We start from the raw sequence: 17,516 nt of genomic DNA on the forward strand, positions 1-17,516 counted from the left end.
TCCAAAGTTGAAGTGCCCCCGGCCTTTTACTTGCCTGGGTCTGCTACTGATAATGGTGATGATATGCCAAGAGAAACGTCACAATCTGTGATAAAAGAAAGCAATCTCAAAGTTTATTTACCACTGCATGGGTTTGTGTGTGTATTGTCAATCACTTGTTTCTGAAGGGGTAAATGGTTTCCATTCAGGGTCAATGAACTTCTGGAAAAGGAAAGGATAATGAGAGACATGGTCTTAGCTAGGATTTGACAAGTGCCCATCATTTTCACCAAAACTGCCTGTCCAAAATCTAACCTTGAAAACATAAACCAGACCTTGCACCTTCTGGGGGTTCAATCAGTTCAAATTGCTATTGCTATAGCTTTAATTTATTAGTCTGATCTTGTTTTGAGTTTACAGAACTTGAACAAGCATTTTTTTCTGTCAAAGGCATTCTTGTCTGTCCCAGGAGCAAACTGCCTGTCCAAAATGACGGGCAGACATGTGGCTACACTGCAAAAATTGTGTCTAGCATGGAGACATGTCTTCAGAAGACATGTCTTAATTTAGAGTCTTTGTGCAAGTCACATATCATAACCACATATCTTGTGGTTAGTCATGACTTTATGCATATGAGTCATGTCTAGTTTAGAGACATAGGAAATTGCGATAAGACACGACTCGAAGCATTAGTGACTTGTTAGAAGTCACTTATTCAATAATGTGTCTTTAATTAGGACATGAAGTAAGACATCTATAATTAAGACATGACTTAAGGCTATAGCTACATACTTTGTTGATGTCTTATAGCTAGTCATGTCTTGGATAAGGACATAGCTCAAAGTCCTGTCTTTCCACAAGCCATGTCTACATGCAAGACATGACTTGCATAAGGACATGGCTAAAAAGTGGCTTCAAAGTCGTGTCTTAAAATAGTGTCCTCAGGTAAGACACAATTTTTGCAGTGTAGCTAAGCCAATGATGAAAGAAGCTTTAAGTGAAGACTGTACTAGAAGAATTGTCAAACTTGTTGACCATAGTTGGTCACTAGGACATTGATATGTCAAACTTCAATAGTTCTTTCAATAACTCTTCCTACAGCTTTGTACATGAGCCAAACATTGTTAATCGGTAATGAATCCACACTTTACCAGTAGCGTATATACGAACGCAAGTTAACAGAATTTAGTATTTAGTATTTTAGAGGTACCAGCTATACATTGCCATTTTGTTGCTGATGTCAACAGAAAAATCACAGATCTTCTTGAAGGATTTGATTGGCAATGAGTAACTGACATTCCTCATGAAATAATCATGTGAAGATGACCTTTAGATCAACCAGACATACCAATTTTTGACGGACGAACTGACGTTGCGACTGAAACCTTCAGTCTTCAGCTAGGTTGTGATTACAAATGACCTTGACTATTGGACACTTACGGTATTGATGACAATTGGCGAGGAATGTCCTTTATGATTCTGTCCCAGCCCCCGGTCCCAGCCATGAGTGTGTTTTGCCCGGATGCCACCTCCACGGTTGAGGGATGGTTGCTCAGCCCACACCCAACAAAAAAATCCAATGACATTGCAATTTGCAATATCGCTGGACCCATATCTCTTTTCAAAATGATTCAATATTGTGATTCATGTAAGAATCCAAAATGTGGCAGGGAACCCAATGATCATAATTATACTTAGCTTCCTACCCAATGACCCCATTTATTCAAGATTTTTTACCCAATAACTCTTTTTTTCTACCTATAGTCCGTCAACTCAGGAGTAGTATTATAGTGACCCAATTTTGAGTCTTCTACCCAATGGCCCCATCAGATATGTACAAAATGACCCCTCTTTCTAGATATTATTTTTCTATCAAGAGGCCCATACTTAAGAGCACTGGTAGGTACATATATATGTCACTACCAGGCTGCGACAAATCGCCTGTTCGATAGCCCGGGGCAATCACATTTTTTGTCGGGCAATTAAAACTCTGAAGAGCTGTGCCCGATCGGGCAAGTCTAAATTTAAACCAATTAAAGCTTGATGATTTAAAATGGAGTATTTCTGTCCAACTTGGCGTGTTCACAGAAGTAAAAAAACATCAAAACAAAGTAGAAAACTTCTTGAAATGGAACTCAAATTTCGCTAGGCACTCGTATCCCACACCAGACTTGCAGACATATACATGTATATATGCTAATGAACGTCATGCCGTTACGTGACGTATTGGAAGTTTGGCCAATTATAGAACCTGTTTCGTGCAAATATCATGACGTCAATGATGTCAGCTGGCCATGTATTTGCATTGAGATTGAGATGTACTAGTGGTTGGCGAAATACGTAAATCGCCGTGACTTTACTGACAAAATTTCACATAAAATACACATTATTTTCCACATGTAAGAAACAAACAGTGAAATAATTGAATGAAATGTTCATTTTTTATGCATTTCATGAATACTCATTTATTTATCAACTAATTCAACTTAACTGAGAAAAGTATTGGATTTCCGTAAGAATGAAACTGCCAAATTCGGCACACTTACGGTACTATGCACTGCACTGCATGATGAGTACGGTATGTGACTTTGTCGACAATTGTTGCCGGGAATATGGGTTAATTTCGGGCATTTTCGGGCAACCAATTTTTGGATATTGCCTGCCCGATCGGGCAAGCTAAAAAATAAAATTTGTCTGCGGCCTGGTCACTACTAAGTACTAGTACTATTCGCTGTCATAGTGCACGTTAGTAACCATTGGCTACTGCTCCAAGCCTGGGCTCAAACACCTGTTCTGAATTTTGATATGCCATAGGCTTTGTGTTGTGATCATTTCGATCAGTGGTTCGTAACAAAGAAAGCGTGATCCAGTTGACCTAGCAACTGTCATATTCTAATGTGCACTACAACAGCGAATATAGAATCCCCTACCCTGATAGGTATTGGGGAGAGGGGCAGCATTGAGGGGGCAAGTGAATTTCAGGGGGGCAAAATCAACAAATTTTGTGCAAAATTGCTACAAAAAGTGGAAATTTTCGTAATTTTGGGTTTTTACTGGGGGGCAACAGTTCTGACTGGGGGGAATTCCCCCCCCATGCGTCCCTGTGGCACCGCCACTGGGTATACCCTACATTTTACCTGATGGTACAAAGTGTAATCTGGCAGGATCTACACACACTCCTTCAAGAAGCTGTTGAACATATTGAAGCTGCTCATCTGTTAACTGTGTAGTCCTTCCAATCACCCATGCCTTCTCTCTACCTGCTTGGCATTCCCCAGTCTCTGGTACTATGGTATGACAACTGTATATTACTGCTATGTTATCATAGTCGGTATGCAACACCCAATATGGCTCTGTTATGAAAAAGAAATCACACAGACATTCACTAAAATATTCACTATTTCGGTCATGATAAGTTCTACACCCCAGCAAACACAACAAAACATTTTGCCAAAAACCAATGTTTAAATGGCATGGTATAGAAAGAGTATAAAACCCCATATAAAGACCCCATTGGTTTTCCATGGGGTTCTTTGTAGCACCAAAAAAAGTTCTTTAGCCAAAAAAAGGTTCTTTTTTAGAACCTTAAGCTTGAAGAACCTTTAAGGATACATTAAGAAAGAGCAAGAACCTTAAGCTTGAAGAACCTTTAAGGATCCATTAAGAAAGACCAAGAACCTTAAGCTTGAAGAACCTCTAAGGATCCATTTAAGAAAGAGCCCTCAGAGGGTTCTAAGTAGAAAGAAAAAACGGTTCTTTAGCCAAGAAAATGATTTTCAGTACTAAAAAAGTTAACACTACTTTTCACTTTTATAAACTTTGTGATGAGTACCTAAATGAATTAATTAGAAAGTCTCTAGGCCTGTTTAAATCTTTCAGGTTCTTCATCTTATCATTGCTTAAGGGGGTACTACACCCCTGGTCAATTTTGTGCCTATTTTTGCATTTTTCTAAAAAATTATAGCACATTGGTGACAAGTAAGATATGTATATTATAGGGGCAAGGATTACAACGACTGCACTGAAAATTTAGCAACTCAAGGCAAGTAGTTATTGATTTATTGATCAAATATTGGTTTTCCCTCATTTTTGACTGTAACTCCACAAATGTTGTCTGTGCTGAAATAAAATTTCCAGTGCAGTAGTTGTAGTCCGTGCCCCTATAAAATATACATATCTTACTTGTCACCAATGCGCTATAATTTTTGAGAAAAATGCAAAAATAGGCACAAAATTGTGCAGGGGTGTAGCACCCCCTTAAGGTGCTGTATACAGGACAAAATGGTTCTAAGTTGCATCTTTTTGGAGGGGGCAGTGAATTGCATGGTCAATATGGTGCCCTAAGACAGGGCACAGGGCACGTGCCCTCCCTTGCCTCTAGCTATGTCACTGCATTTCATCACTCGACAAAAAATATGTGACAGAAAACTCAAAATCAACTTCCATTACCCTGATGCACAGCTATATATATATAATACAATTGTGGGAGCTATGCAGTTTTTGTTTTAATCACTCCGTTTATTAGGCTGTTTTTTGACACTGGGTGTGTTTCTGCTGGCATGCATTCTGTTGCCTAGTGACATGAAGGATTCCCAGTGACGACTAGCGACATGAAGGATTACCAGTGACAAGAGGAAATGGTGGGTTTTTACAGTAAGCTATACAGGATGACATTGTTGTAGAAACACACATAGTGATGGTAATCAGGCCCAGGGAGATACTGTGGTGCAGATATGGGTCTCAGTTTGGGGCGTAAATTTGGTGTAAAAATTTCTTCCAAATTTTTTGAAAAAATACCCCATATTCATCTAGCTGTAACCCAATTTGCGAGCATAGCGATCCAAAAAAATATCCTGTGCAGACCTGGGTATATCAAGTGAATCTATCACATTTACCTGTAACACGGGGTCCATTGGGTAATAACAGGTTCATTTTAGCAGGTACACTCCTATCCTCTGCACGACTTACTGCATTAAACTCATATATACTGCAGCCCAGATTTCTGTAATAATAATAAACTTGTATTTAGAATATTTCAGTGTCTCATTATTCTTGCAGGGGACAGAGTGCCCCCTAAAAATAGTGGCATACACAAAGGGGACAAGGGAGCCATGCTCCCCTTCTTTGTCAATCAATCACAGTGGCGTAACTAGGGTTGGTAGCGCCGGAGGCAAGAAACAAAATTGGCGCCCTACCCCCCACCCGAGAATATCTTATATGCAGGGGTGTGGGAATGACATTTTTTTTAATGAGCCTGATTTGGCGGCCCTAGTGGTAGCGCCAGGGGCATGTTGCCCCCCCCCTGCCCCCTAGTTGCGTCACTGGTCAATCAGTAGCAATACATTTAGTCCTAGGAAACATTATGGAGCTACGAGTTACAGTGAGCCAAATGAGACAAAAATCTTTGAGCAGTCAGCTGAATCGAGACCTGTGGCCTCCCTTTCTGAAACATTTTTTATTTTTAAAGAAAATTTAGAACTTGTCGCCTGTAGTTGACACCCGTGTAGAGAGAGTTCAGATCTTGGGCCAAGAAAAAAAAAAATGTTTGCTTGCCCTCCAGTGGAATTTTTGGGGTGGGTGGGTCAGTCGGTTGACTTACTCACTACTGTATTAGGCCTGTAGGCATATTGAACTAGTGGCGTAGCATCATAGGGGCACGGAGGGCACATGCCCCCCAATTGATCCGAAATTTTAAAAAATCCCATAGGAAAATTGCGGAAAAATGGCTTGTACCCCCCAATCAGATTCGGTTCGGTTCCCCATGACATCACTGCAATGAACATTGGTCATGAGGAAAGATACATCAATACTTCACCTTCAGACCTTTGATTCAATCAGAACTGCATACTTACAGGAGTTTACAGTAATGATTTTCTTCTTTAGAAAAATGTTGCTGGCCAAATTTAGCTTTGAAAATGAAATGAAATTTAGACACAGAAAAGGTAATAAAAAACCATTAAAATTATACACTAAAAACTATTAAAAAAATGATTTTTTAATAGGGCCGACCCTGATTTTGGCCAATTTTGGGTCGGTCGGTATGCGGTAGAGGGCAAGCAGTTACACTGTCAGTATCCAGATCCAATCTGGCTGTATCTTCACTAATAATCTGAGGCGTGTCCTTATTTGGGGATAGGTGTGGCTGGTTATAAAGCCTGATGTACGCCTACTTATAATCATAGGCCTTCTGTGTTTGAAGGCCTATGTTATAATCCACACTAGCAACTGCCTGTGTATTCTGGCAAATTTTTACACCCTCCATGAGAAAAAATCTCAATGTATGATGGATTTCAGGGCATTTCTAGAGTTCAAATTGTTCAACTTGGTTGTGATATCACAGCAAAATCACTCTGTTGTGTGCAGGCTATAGCCAGGATTTATTTGTGGGGGTGTGGTGGACTCAAAAGGGCATTTATAGTGATTTCTTTCTTCAAAAAAGGGCAAATTTCATAGTTTTTACTGAAAAAAGTGGATCTTTTGTAAATTTTTCCTTCAAAAAAAGGGTTTTTACACTTAAAAGTGGACCTTTTTATTTGCACCACCGGCTAATAGCTTTGGCTGTATGCTTCTGAGTGGCTGCTTAGATAATGCTTGTCAGGACCTCACCATAGCAAATAGCTATCAAGATGTTGTTCCCCTCCCCTCCAAAATTCACTTTTGAGCAGGCTATGTCACATATATCTGTTTGGTCATTCCGAGGAGTCAAAAGACTGTGAGCCAAATTTGTCCCAGGTTGGAAAGGAAAAAGTGTACAAAATGACTAGATATGACCTCAAGGTAGGGGTACTCAGAGCCCGGCCCCCAACTCAACACAAAAGTTGACAACCATGAGAGTTACCAAATCTTTCAAAAGCCCCCTTTTGCAATGATTTTTCATCAAATTTGACCCCTTTTTCATGCAAAATTGAGGACAAAAGTTGGCCAAAAACAACCCCTTTTTGTGGTTTTCAATGACTAGAATTTCAAACACCCGCTTTCAGTGATTAGAATTTCAAACACCCCTTATCAATGACACTAAATATTGACATAAAATTTCTGGATTTTCTCAATTACCTCTTTTATCCAAATTTCGTGGACAGTGCAAATTAAAAACCCCTATTTTGCTAATTTCACTGTCAAATTTCATGGACAGTGCAAATTAAATACCCCCTATTTTGCTAATTTCAAGGTCCTTGCTTTTATCCAAATTTCGTGGACAGTGCAAATTAAAAACCCCTATTTTGCTAATTTCACTGTCAAATTTCAAGGACAGTGCAAATTAAATACCCCCTATTTTGCCAATTTCAAGGTCCTTGCTTTTATCCAAATTTCGTGGACAGTGCAAATTAAAAAACCCTATTTTGCTAATTTCACTGTCAAATTTCACGGACAGTGCAAATTAAATACCCCCTATTTTGCCAATTTCAAGGTCCTTGCTACTGGTAAAAAATAACCCCTTTTCCGCGCAATTTGGTAACTCTCATGGTTGTCAATTGTTGAGTTGGGGGGCCGGGACTCAGAGTCCCGGGCTCAGAGTACAAATGATTATACTGGGATGTGCCACAAAACATGGGTCACATTTTTGGCCTTTTGGTACACTGACATTTACACAAAAAGAATATATTTTGTGCATTGTTATATTTTCACGGTAGAAGCTTGGAACATGAAAAGTATGAAAATAAATGTGGCACAAAAATGACCACTTTTACAGGACTACTCACCCCAGTATTCTGGTTGTTCTCATATTAAGGCCACCACCAAACTTCAGAAGACTGTAATGAGATCTTCTTTGATATCGACTGGATGCTGTGGTCTGAGCAATATGGTACCAAGTTCCTACATACTGAAAACATAATATTTATTTTGGTCAAAATAGCTAGTGTTTGGCTCACTTTCTATGAAATAAATCACCTTCTTGGAGCTTCAGAAATGGAGACTTCAACTTTCTGATAATTTAATTTTTTTCTCAGAAATATGGGAAATCGCACATATTTTGCAGCATTTCTGCTCATTTGGCACACTTTTATAGAATACAGCACAAATCAAGACCTCAAGTCGCCAAATGACCCAACATGCTTTTAAAACATTGCAGCATAACACGATGAAATTGAAATGTACCGGTACATTTTAATTTAATCACGCGATGCTGTAATGTTTTAAAAGCATCGCGCTGTGATGTGGAGTCTGAATACTCGAGTAAAACCTTACTAGGGACTGGTTACCGCGGGGGGTCACTCCCATTGTGGCCTGTACACCCCCGAGGTGTACACCATCCGCGATAATAAAAACACATAAAAAGGGTAGTTTTTCGTGGGTAGGCACGATAATGTGCGTCTCCCGTTTAGGGTGTCAAAAACTTGAAAAATTGGAAAAAGGGTAGCAAAATTGCAATTGCTAATACGCAGAAATTAAATTTAGGGTATGAAATTTGATGTAAGGAATAAAATCCCTGTTTAGGGTATTGTTTTAGCCAAGGGTTAAATCCTTGTTTAGGGTGCTTTTCAAAAGTTGATTATCACGGATGGTGTACAGGCCACAATGGGAGTGACCCTCCCCCCTTAATATTTATGCCAACAGAGGAATGGGGAATTTAGGGGGGAAACATTTTTTCAGGAAAAAGGAGAACACAATTTTTTTGGTAAAAAGCATAACACAAAATATCAAAATGAAGATACTTGTTATGGCAGTGGTAGAGGGGGGCGCAATCTTTGCCAGGAAATTTTATGTGTGAATTTGCCCCACTGTCATAAATAAAGATCTGTCCCTAAAATCATCTATGTAACACTGATATTCCATTTAAATTAAACTAGACCAACTTATCGGGCAAGGTCTCTTCTAACACAGATCTGTGCTTCTAATCAACATAATGTATTATAAATAGGAACACACTTGGACCACAATGGCCTCATCCCAATGCCATAGTTCAATAACCTCAATTTAACCACCAGAGTGCAGTTTGACCTCAAGTTGCAGAGTGTGAGGTTTTGTACCCAAATTTTCAAAGGTCATTCTATGAATGTACAAATGTATTGGGGTTAAAGAAATGTGCCCTGATAGATGAGTATGTTGTGGATCCTAGTGCTATGAGCCCAAATGATCTCATACCCAGTGACTAAGTTAAATAACCTCCATGACTTCCATTAAAAAGTTGACCTCAAGTTGTGGATTATGAGTTTTTGTCCCCAACACACTCAAAGGTCATTTTATGCATGTACAAACCTATTGGGGTTAACTGTGTACTGAGAGAGAAAGAGTGTTTGAGCTCCTATAGTGCAGAAACCTGTAGTTTATAAGCCCAATTTCCCAAAGATGCTGTTTTCAACTGTGCATAAACCATAGGCCTAAAGTGTGAGCTCACCACTTGTAAGTGTTTCTAGTAATTACACCTCATACCCAAAAGCCCAGGTCAGTAATTAGCACAGCATGCAAGAACAACACTTTGTGAACTATGCTCTTAAAATTGATGTTATTCCTATTCATATGTGTTTGTCATTGGTTCATTACTTGCATGATTGCCCTGCTGTCTACTGCTGATATCATCACGCAGGAGGTCAACAACTTCACAAGGAAACATACCAAAAACAGTCACTAGGATCCACAACATGCTCATCTATCAGGGCAGATTTCTTTAACCCCCAATACATTTGTACATTTATTGAACGACCTTTGAAAATTTGGGTACAAAACCTCATACTCTGCAACTTGAGGTCACATTTTGCACTCTGGTTGTTAAAGTTAGGTTATTGAACCATGGCATTGGGATGAGGCCATTGTGGTCCATACCAAAAACAGTGTTCAAGTTCAGGGGTTGTCTGGGGAATATCTGGGCTATAAGTTAATTTGCATCCAAGGCCATCTGAAATATGAACATCAGATTTGTGATTTTAAAGAGTTGTGATTGTAGTCAACTTTGAACTTGAAAAATTAAAATGAACCCACACATTATGAACATGATGAATGCAATAAACAATATCTGTATGTCTGCAACATGCTTTAAAATGCCCAGTTAGAAAATTGCACAAATAGTATAAAATTGGACACTTTTCCTACATTAGCTTTGTTGTGATGTTACAGAATGTAAATTAAGTCGTGACTAGTTGTAGTTGAGCATCCCCCCGAAAAATCTTGCCCTCTGTGATACTTTATAAAGTAGATTTTTAGGCCTTTTTTGACCACTTCAAATGTTGCCCCCTGAAGGTCACTTGGTGACATCCCGCTATCTCTAAGGTCCGCTATCTCTAAGGTTCGCTATCTCTAAGGTTCGCTATCACTAACGTGTAAAGTCTATGGAGATCAGAATCCCGCTATCTCTAATAGAGAAAAGGGTGCGCTATACCTAAAAAAAGGTCCGCTACTTCTAAGGTTCGATATCACTAATTTAGAATAAGGTTCGCTAGTTCTAAGGTTCGATATCACTAATTTTAAATAAGGTTACGCTATCACTAATTTAAAATAAGTTCGCTATCACTAATTTTGAATAAGGTCCGCTATCACTAATTTATTGAAGGTTACGCTATCTCTAAGGTTAGCTATCACTAATTGCAATAAAGGTCCGCTATACCTAAGGTTCGCTATCACTAATTTTGTTTAAGGTTCGCTATCCATAACCTTAGAGATAGCGAACCTTAGAGATAGCGGTCCTTAGAGATAGCGAACCGTAACCGGTCACTTGGCCCCCTTTGTACAACCTTGTTCTCCCCTTGGAAAAATCTTGGCTATGCTACTGATTGATTTACTAATCGATTATTTGATTGATGATTCATCAATTGATTGATTGATTGGTCAATCAATCAATTGCTATATCCCGAAACTCTACTCATGACAGCCAGTGGAGCTGAAGTCAAAAAGGCTGCAAAAAGATCACCTTTGCATGGACCAAGCAAGCAACTGTTTTTTAATAAGCATGAGAGTGGTTTGATTGAAAAAAGCTGAAGTAGAACAACAAAAGCTGAAAAACAGTGTGAAATTGGAAAAAAAAACCACAAAAATTGGGCTGAAAATAAATAAAAATGCATAAATTTGAATTGTCCAAAAAGCTGAATTCAGCTGAAAAATATCATGCCTGTTTTAATGCCATTGCACAAAAAAGTATACGGTTGGGTATGTTGGGGGAAAGGGGACAAAGTGTCCTATGCCTCCCCCCTCCCCAAATATTCCACTGACAATCATTGGACAAAAATCCTCATGGGGATCAAATATGTGAAATCATGAATGTGAAAAACTTTTTCAATAGTCTGTACAATGATTGCATGGAAGCCTTTTCACTGTAGGTGTAGGCCTGCAGAAACTTATGTATTTTTATGCAGCTCTGCTTAGATGAAAGCAACATTAAAGATTTGTCAAACATTTGTGGAAGCATATAACAAATATTTGACAAATGACTAGTCACAATACCATTATGTTTGTCAGTGACAAAAGCTAATGTGTACACTACAATTATAATTTCCAAGAAAAGTTGTGTGAGGCCTAATTCATACTCTTTATTAGATGTCAAATATTTGATGCAACAAGTATTCATTGTTAATCTACTTCTAACAAATATTTGTTGAAGTAAAATCTATATTTCCACTAGACTGTTAGCTTCCCAAGTGGACTACTTACTTTGGGTTGCGGTTAAGATTCTTAACACAGGACTCTATGGAGAGTTAGGCCAATTTCTGGCCTAACTAAAATTAACCATGATGTAATGCATCTTTAAATGGATCTGGCTTGTGATTGGTCGCCAGATCTACGCTATTGTTTAAATCCTCCGGGAAGCGTGCCATTACCATTAACTACATCGTACACAACAATCTCTGGAATTTGCGGCACGTTTGTGGTGGCGCGAAAGTTAAACAGTGGTGCATGGACGTACATTTAGCGGGTCATGTACTACCATGCTTAGTACTTGTGGTTAAATTGGATTGATAAAGAAGTATGATTGAGCAAAGTCCTGGGGTAACCCGCTTTCGTGATCAATAAACTGGTAGATTCAAAAATCAGAATTGTTTAGTTTTGAAGTGAGCCATTATAATTATGCAAGATACTTTGCATTTTTATTGTCACAAATCATCTAATTATATAAACTCTTTATGACCGTCCATATTAGTATTTGTACACTTTAATTTTAACATGTTTAATAAACATCAGGATAATTTTGAGTTCAACAGATTGCGTTCATCATGATAAAATAAATAATAACATATTTTTTATCAAAATTCGACTATGGCATAGTCTATATTTCCACCAGATATTTGACATCAAATATAACTGATTTTTCATCAACAAAATGTATTAGACAAAACAGGTCCAATAAGGAATACTTGTTTTTTACCAGGGTGGGGTACTCTGTTTGGTTTGAGTAGGGGTGTGCCACTGAGAATTTGAAAGTGGACCCATACCAATTTTTAAAGAAATTTGGACCCATCGATATACCAACATTTAAATTTTTAAGTCAAATTTAACACAAATTGTGTCTTACTTTTTTCAACTTTCCCCCCAAATTTTAGGGAAATTAGGGTCATTAATCATTAATATACCAAATGGTCAATAATGCTTCCCATGATTGCGGCACGTCCTCTTATGGCCATTTGAACAGTGTACCCCCAGTTGAAAAAAATACTCAACTTAGAATATATGAAGTATGAATCAGCCCTTGACTTAAAGCCATATTATAACATTTCTGTAAAAATAGATTAGTATTTATTTTCCATAAAATGTTAGCTTTTACTGTCAGATAATGCCCCCCTTTAATTTTGAGCCGAACAAGTGAGGTAAAGCATAGAAAATTGGAATTACTACTAGTACTAGCGCTAATGCATGTTACTTCAGCGGTTGTAATACGGTACAACCCTCTGAAGCTCTGATGTGTGTGTCCCGCACGCCGTGTTACGTACTGTGTTATTAATGCGTTATGGACATGGCATACATGTTTGAATGATATTTCCATCATAATAATAAAACGACGGTTCCTGCGTATTCAAAATCTCGGATTTTGACAAACCTACAGCACCTAAAGTCTTGATTTTTGCAGAGTATCTTTGTTTACCAGAGTACATTAGAATTGTGTAAAAACCAGAATTTAAAAAAAAAAAAAAAAAATTGAGGGCGCTCTCCTCAGCAAATGTTATAATATGGCTTTAAGCCTATACATAATATTGTTCAGTAGTAATACCAAATATATATTCCAGGAAACCTCAAAAAAGGAAGCGGGAGGGGACGTGAAACATGTTAATTTTTTTATTTGGCCTTATGTGTATTACACTGCTCCATAGACAATGTGTTGTAATTTCGTTCTGGTGCACCAGAACGAAATTCAAATTTCGCGATATTTTTGCTAAACGAATTTATAATCTGCAAGAAATATTTGGTACATAAACATTATGTAGCCAGAGGTATCCAGTGGTGTAAAAATCTCAACTTTTTTGGGAAAAGTGGGGGATGAGGCTGTGATCCACAGCCGTTTTGTGTTTGCTGGGATTGCATTGAGGGTTGAGTACTGTACTTACCCGATTTACTTGAAAGTCAACTTGTACTTGAAAATCTGCAACTCGACAATTCCCATATACCTCCTTGTTCGGCCGTCCTGTACTCTCGTACGGGAAAATAACAAGACAGAGGACAAACACGCTGACAAACTTTACCAACTCCATCTTGCGACTATATCCGTTGCAACTGGAAATCAGTATGCTATTTTATTGTGTAGGCAATCTACTTCATCATGTTCATCAGTCCTTCCACAAACACGACCCTGACACATCAAAATAGGCTCTGACGAGTTACCAAATCTGATCTAATCGCAACCAGTTGTTGTTGACTCACCCAGTGTTGTGAATAGTCTGTGTAAAATACACACAAGCTGATACTGCAGTACAGTAAACTTGTGGTATCAGATTTCATTTTTATACCAGTAAGTAAATACAGCAACATCAGATTTCCATGACCCGGGGAAAGTGTAAACCAATTAAATTGTGTAGGGTAGGCCTATGCCATATACCCCGGGGGCCCGGGACACTCAACTTCATTCAGAAGTGACGGTCAATAGGCACCCCCCCCCCCACACAAACACCATCTTTTGAATTAATATTTCAGCAAATTTATATTGCAAATTTGGGGAACTTGGAACAAGAGCTAACAAGAAATAGAATTTTGCCGGGAATTTTGCAGTTGCTCCATTTTTTAGAAAATAAGAAACCCCTTTTAGCTCTTTTTGGTGGGGGACCACCCTTATATTAGTGTATGTTAAAGACCCACTCCCCGCATTCAGTGATCCCAGCAGGTCCCAGCGCAAGTGTAAACAAGAAATGTCTTTAAAAAAGACAATGCCTCAAGAGATTCCAGAGGGCACCATTTAGTATTAGCTTATAAGAGATACTTGAAATGCTAGCTTTAAGCCATCTTGCAATGGTAATAATTCTGATGTATTTAATGCAGGCATACCTGCATGCCGGGTGGTAGTCCAAATAATCAGTCCCAAAATAATGATACTCATTTACTGACAAATAATTATTTCCCCGGGTTAAATTTCGAACAGCTGCCAAAAATCACTTGCCCCTCTCGGCCCGCTTAAAAATCACTTGCCCCCCCCCTCTTGGCCCGCCAAAAATCTTTGCCCCCCTTGAACATGCCAAATTTTTGGGATCCCGGGACAGAACAAGTTTGTATTGGTTAGTGGGTCAAGGTCACCAGAGGTCATCTAGGGGTCAAATTAGTAAAAACTGTCATATGGGCATGCAACTTGGTCACGGGGTAGGTGCATCTTGACCTAAGACGGTACAAGTTATTGGTTAGTGGGTCAAGGTCACCCAGGGGTCATCTGAGGTCAAATTAGTAAAAACTGTTTTCCGCCTATTTTCTCGGAGACTAGGGGTCGCACGTTCCTCAAAGTTGGTGGGTGGGTGCATCTGGACCTCAGACAGAACAAGTTTGTTTCGGTTAGTGGGCCAAGATCACCCGAGGTCATCCAGGGGTCATCTGAAAGATTTGGGCATGAAACTTGGTGGGTACAGTCAACTTTTAGAGATGAATGGTTTGACAAAGGCATTTGCAATATCATTGACCTTTTAAATATTGATGGGCCTCAACCTATTGTTCTTACATTTGATCAGTTGATTGAGAAATTTGGTATATCTTATAAAGATAAGATATTTTATAATTTTCTTATTAAGAATATTCCATGTGAGTGGTTGGAGTATCCTAATATTCAAAATGATGATGTTTTTGAATTATTTGTGAAGAAGTTAATTGATGCTCCAAAAGTTCCTAAATATGCTTATTTGTTGATGTTGGACAAGAGCCTTCCAGATAAACAAATTTCCTCCTGGGAAAACCTTTGCGGGCTTCACTGTGGATTCTGAGGATTGGGAAGAAATTCATCTTAGGAATTTCAAATGTTCCATTAGTTCCAAATTACGTTCATTTTATTTCAAATTTTTTCATGATGCCATTGCTTTTAATGATTTTTTATTTAAAATCAAAAGAAAAATTTTTCCCAACTGTGCTTTTTGTGATAAAGCTCCGGAAACTTCCTCCCACATTTTTTTGCAATTGTGATATTGTTAAACCTATTTGGGAGGCGCTTGTTCAAGTTATCAAAGTTAAACATGACATTGATTTTGATTTGTCAACATTTGATAAATTATTTGGAGTGCCCTTAGATAAATATATTACTTACATTTGCTTATGTTTGAAATATCATATCTGTGTAAATTTCAAGACAAAAAACCTACTTTTGTTTCATTTAAAACTTTTCTGAATGTTCTTAAAGATACTGAATAATTATTATATTGCTAAGAGGAAAGGTAAATTATCTGTGCATTTTAAAAAATGGAGATTTGAATTGTAACTCTCTAACTTTTCACTTGTACACTGTATCATAGACCTTCTACAGTCTATGACTGTATGTTTTAGTTGTACCACTGTAATCTATTTTTGTATGCTGCTTTTCTTGCTTTTTCCATGTGATTTCTTGTAATTTCTCTGTGATTTCTTTGTTTTGATAATAAAAATACATGAAGATAAAAAACTTTTAGAGTCAAATTTTTGGAAGGTCATCTGAGGTCAAATTAGTAAAAAATGTTGTATGGGCATGAAACGTGGTGGGTACAGTCAACATTTAGAGTCAAATTTTGGAAGGTCATATCCAGGTCACAAGGGGTCATCTGAGGTCAAATTAGTAAAAACTGTCCTATGGGCATAAAACTTGGTGAGTACAGTCACCATCAGCCAGGTAATCGCGACAGCCGAGAACCGCCAAATACAGGTAATCGCCTAGTCTATAATAATACACATCGTCTGTCTGTCTTGGGTGGGTGTCTGTCGGGGAGAGCAAAGGTCAGGTAAAATTGCAAAAAGCTGCAATTGAGCTCAGCCGTGTGGAGAGTGATCCCAGCCAAAGGATCTGCAAAAGTCAATAACCATGACAGCCGAGAACCGTGAAATACGGGTAACCGCCTAGTAGCCAATTAATCACTGATGCCAAGCATCGATGGTCCATCAAAACAAATTGGCGCCAATATCTAAGTTCATACTCAAATCACTCAAAGAAAACACATAACCACTGAAATTACATGTTTTTGTTTCATGTTTATTTATATCAGCAGCAAGAATGCTGTCATAAAAAAAAATTACACCTCGTGGTGTATCATAAAAAATTTGAAAGAATATACATTGGTTACCACAAAAATTAAATACAATCATGTAAAAACCTTCAATTTGTATTAAATGACACCTATTATGACAACAAAATTGTTGATTCAAGTTCAGAGGAAAATTGATCTTAAAAAGCACCATTTCTAAGTATAAGGCGAGTTGTAGTTACAATAATATTTACACACGGTTTTTAAGGTCTAAAACATGAAAAACACAAAGACCTCTCTTAAATTGAAACATTTAAATCTTTCAACAGATATAGGAATCAGTTCTTCCTCTTTTTGACTCTTCCTCTTTTTGTAGATTGATTTCACCGGCGTGTCCAGGATCTATTCCTGCGGGGGCTCAGAGGGGCTCTTAAGTTATGCGGGGGCTTATTGGCTAAAATAACCAAAAACGGCTGATTTTACATGATTTTTGACAAAGCCCCCCCTGGATTTCATCATCCAATCAAGTGTTAATCCGAATGCACTGCTAAACTACCAAATGGCATACATTATCATGGTTATGTGGTTAGAATAAGATTTCTAACTTTTTTAGATTGAATATTTCAATCTTTTTGGACTGAGGATTTGTTCGTCAGCTGGCAAAAAACTGAAAAACAATGAACATCTATCCTTTTGACTGAATATTCAATAGGAAAAGATTTGCCCTTAAAGCCTTAATGTACGATTTCCATCAAATTTAGATTTTGTTATTCTTTATTTAAAATGTTGAAATAATATTAGTGATAACTGACGAGAAGGGTTGTTGTCCATTTTAGGTTGAAATAACAAGGTAAAGTGAAAGAAACCCCACTGGTTATTTTGGCCATTTAACACGCAGTTCTATGGGAGGACATATTATCATGTTTAAATTATGATAATATGTTGAACTTTGCTCTGTTGACCTACAAAGACAACAAATTTGGCCGATTCCATTTAGGTGCA

General features: G+C 38.1%; 1 protein-coding gene across 1 annotated transcript in view; it reads right to left on the bottom strand.

Moving 5' to 3' along the window:
• Positions 1-13,732, bottom strand: part of LOC140166017 (uncharacterized) — a 65,498-nt gene extending 51,766 nt beyond the window's left edge. Inside the window, exons 1-5 of the mRNA XM_072189385.1 lie at positions 13,446-13,732; positions 7,680-7,801; positions 4,875-4,981; positions 3,117-3,332; positions 35-85 (exon numbers count right to left, since the gene is read on the bottom strand). Coding sequence (XP_072045486.1) covers positions 35-85; positions 3,117-3,332; positions 4,875-4,981; positions 7,680-7,801; positions 13,446-13,589 — 640 coding nt within the window. The 5' untranslated portion in view covers positions 13,590-13,732. The remainder of the gene's footprint in view (positions 1-34; positions 86-3,116; positions 3,333-4,874; positions 4,982-7,679; positions 7,802-13,445) is intronic.
• Between the last annotated feature and the right edge of the window lie 3,784 nt (positions 13,733-17,516).

This window comes from Amphiura filiformis, chromosome 12, assembly GCF_039555335.1.
Source record: "Amphiura filiformis chromosome 12, Afil_fr2py, whole genome shotgun sequence".
Taxonomy (NCBI): Eukaryota; Metazoa; Echinodermata; class Ophiuroidea; order Amphilepidida; family Amphiuridae; genus Amphiura; species Amphiura filiformis.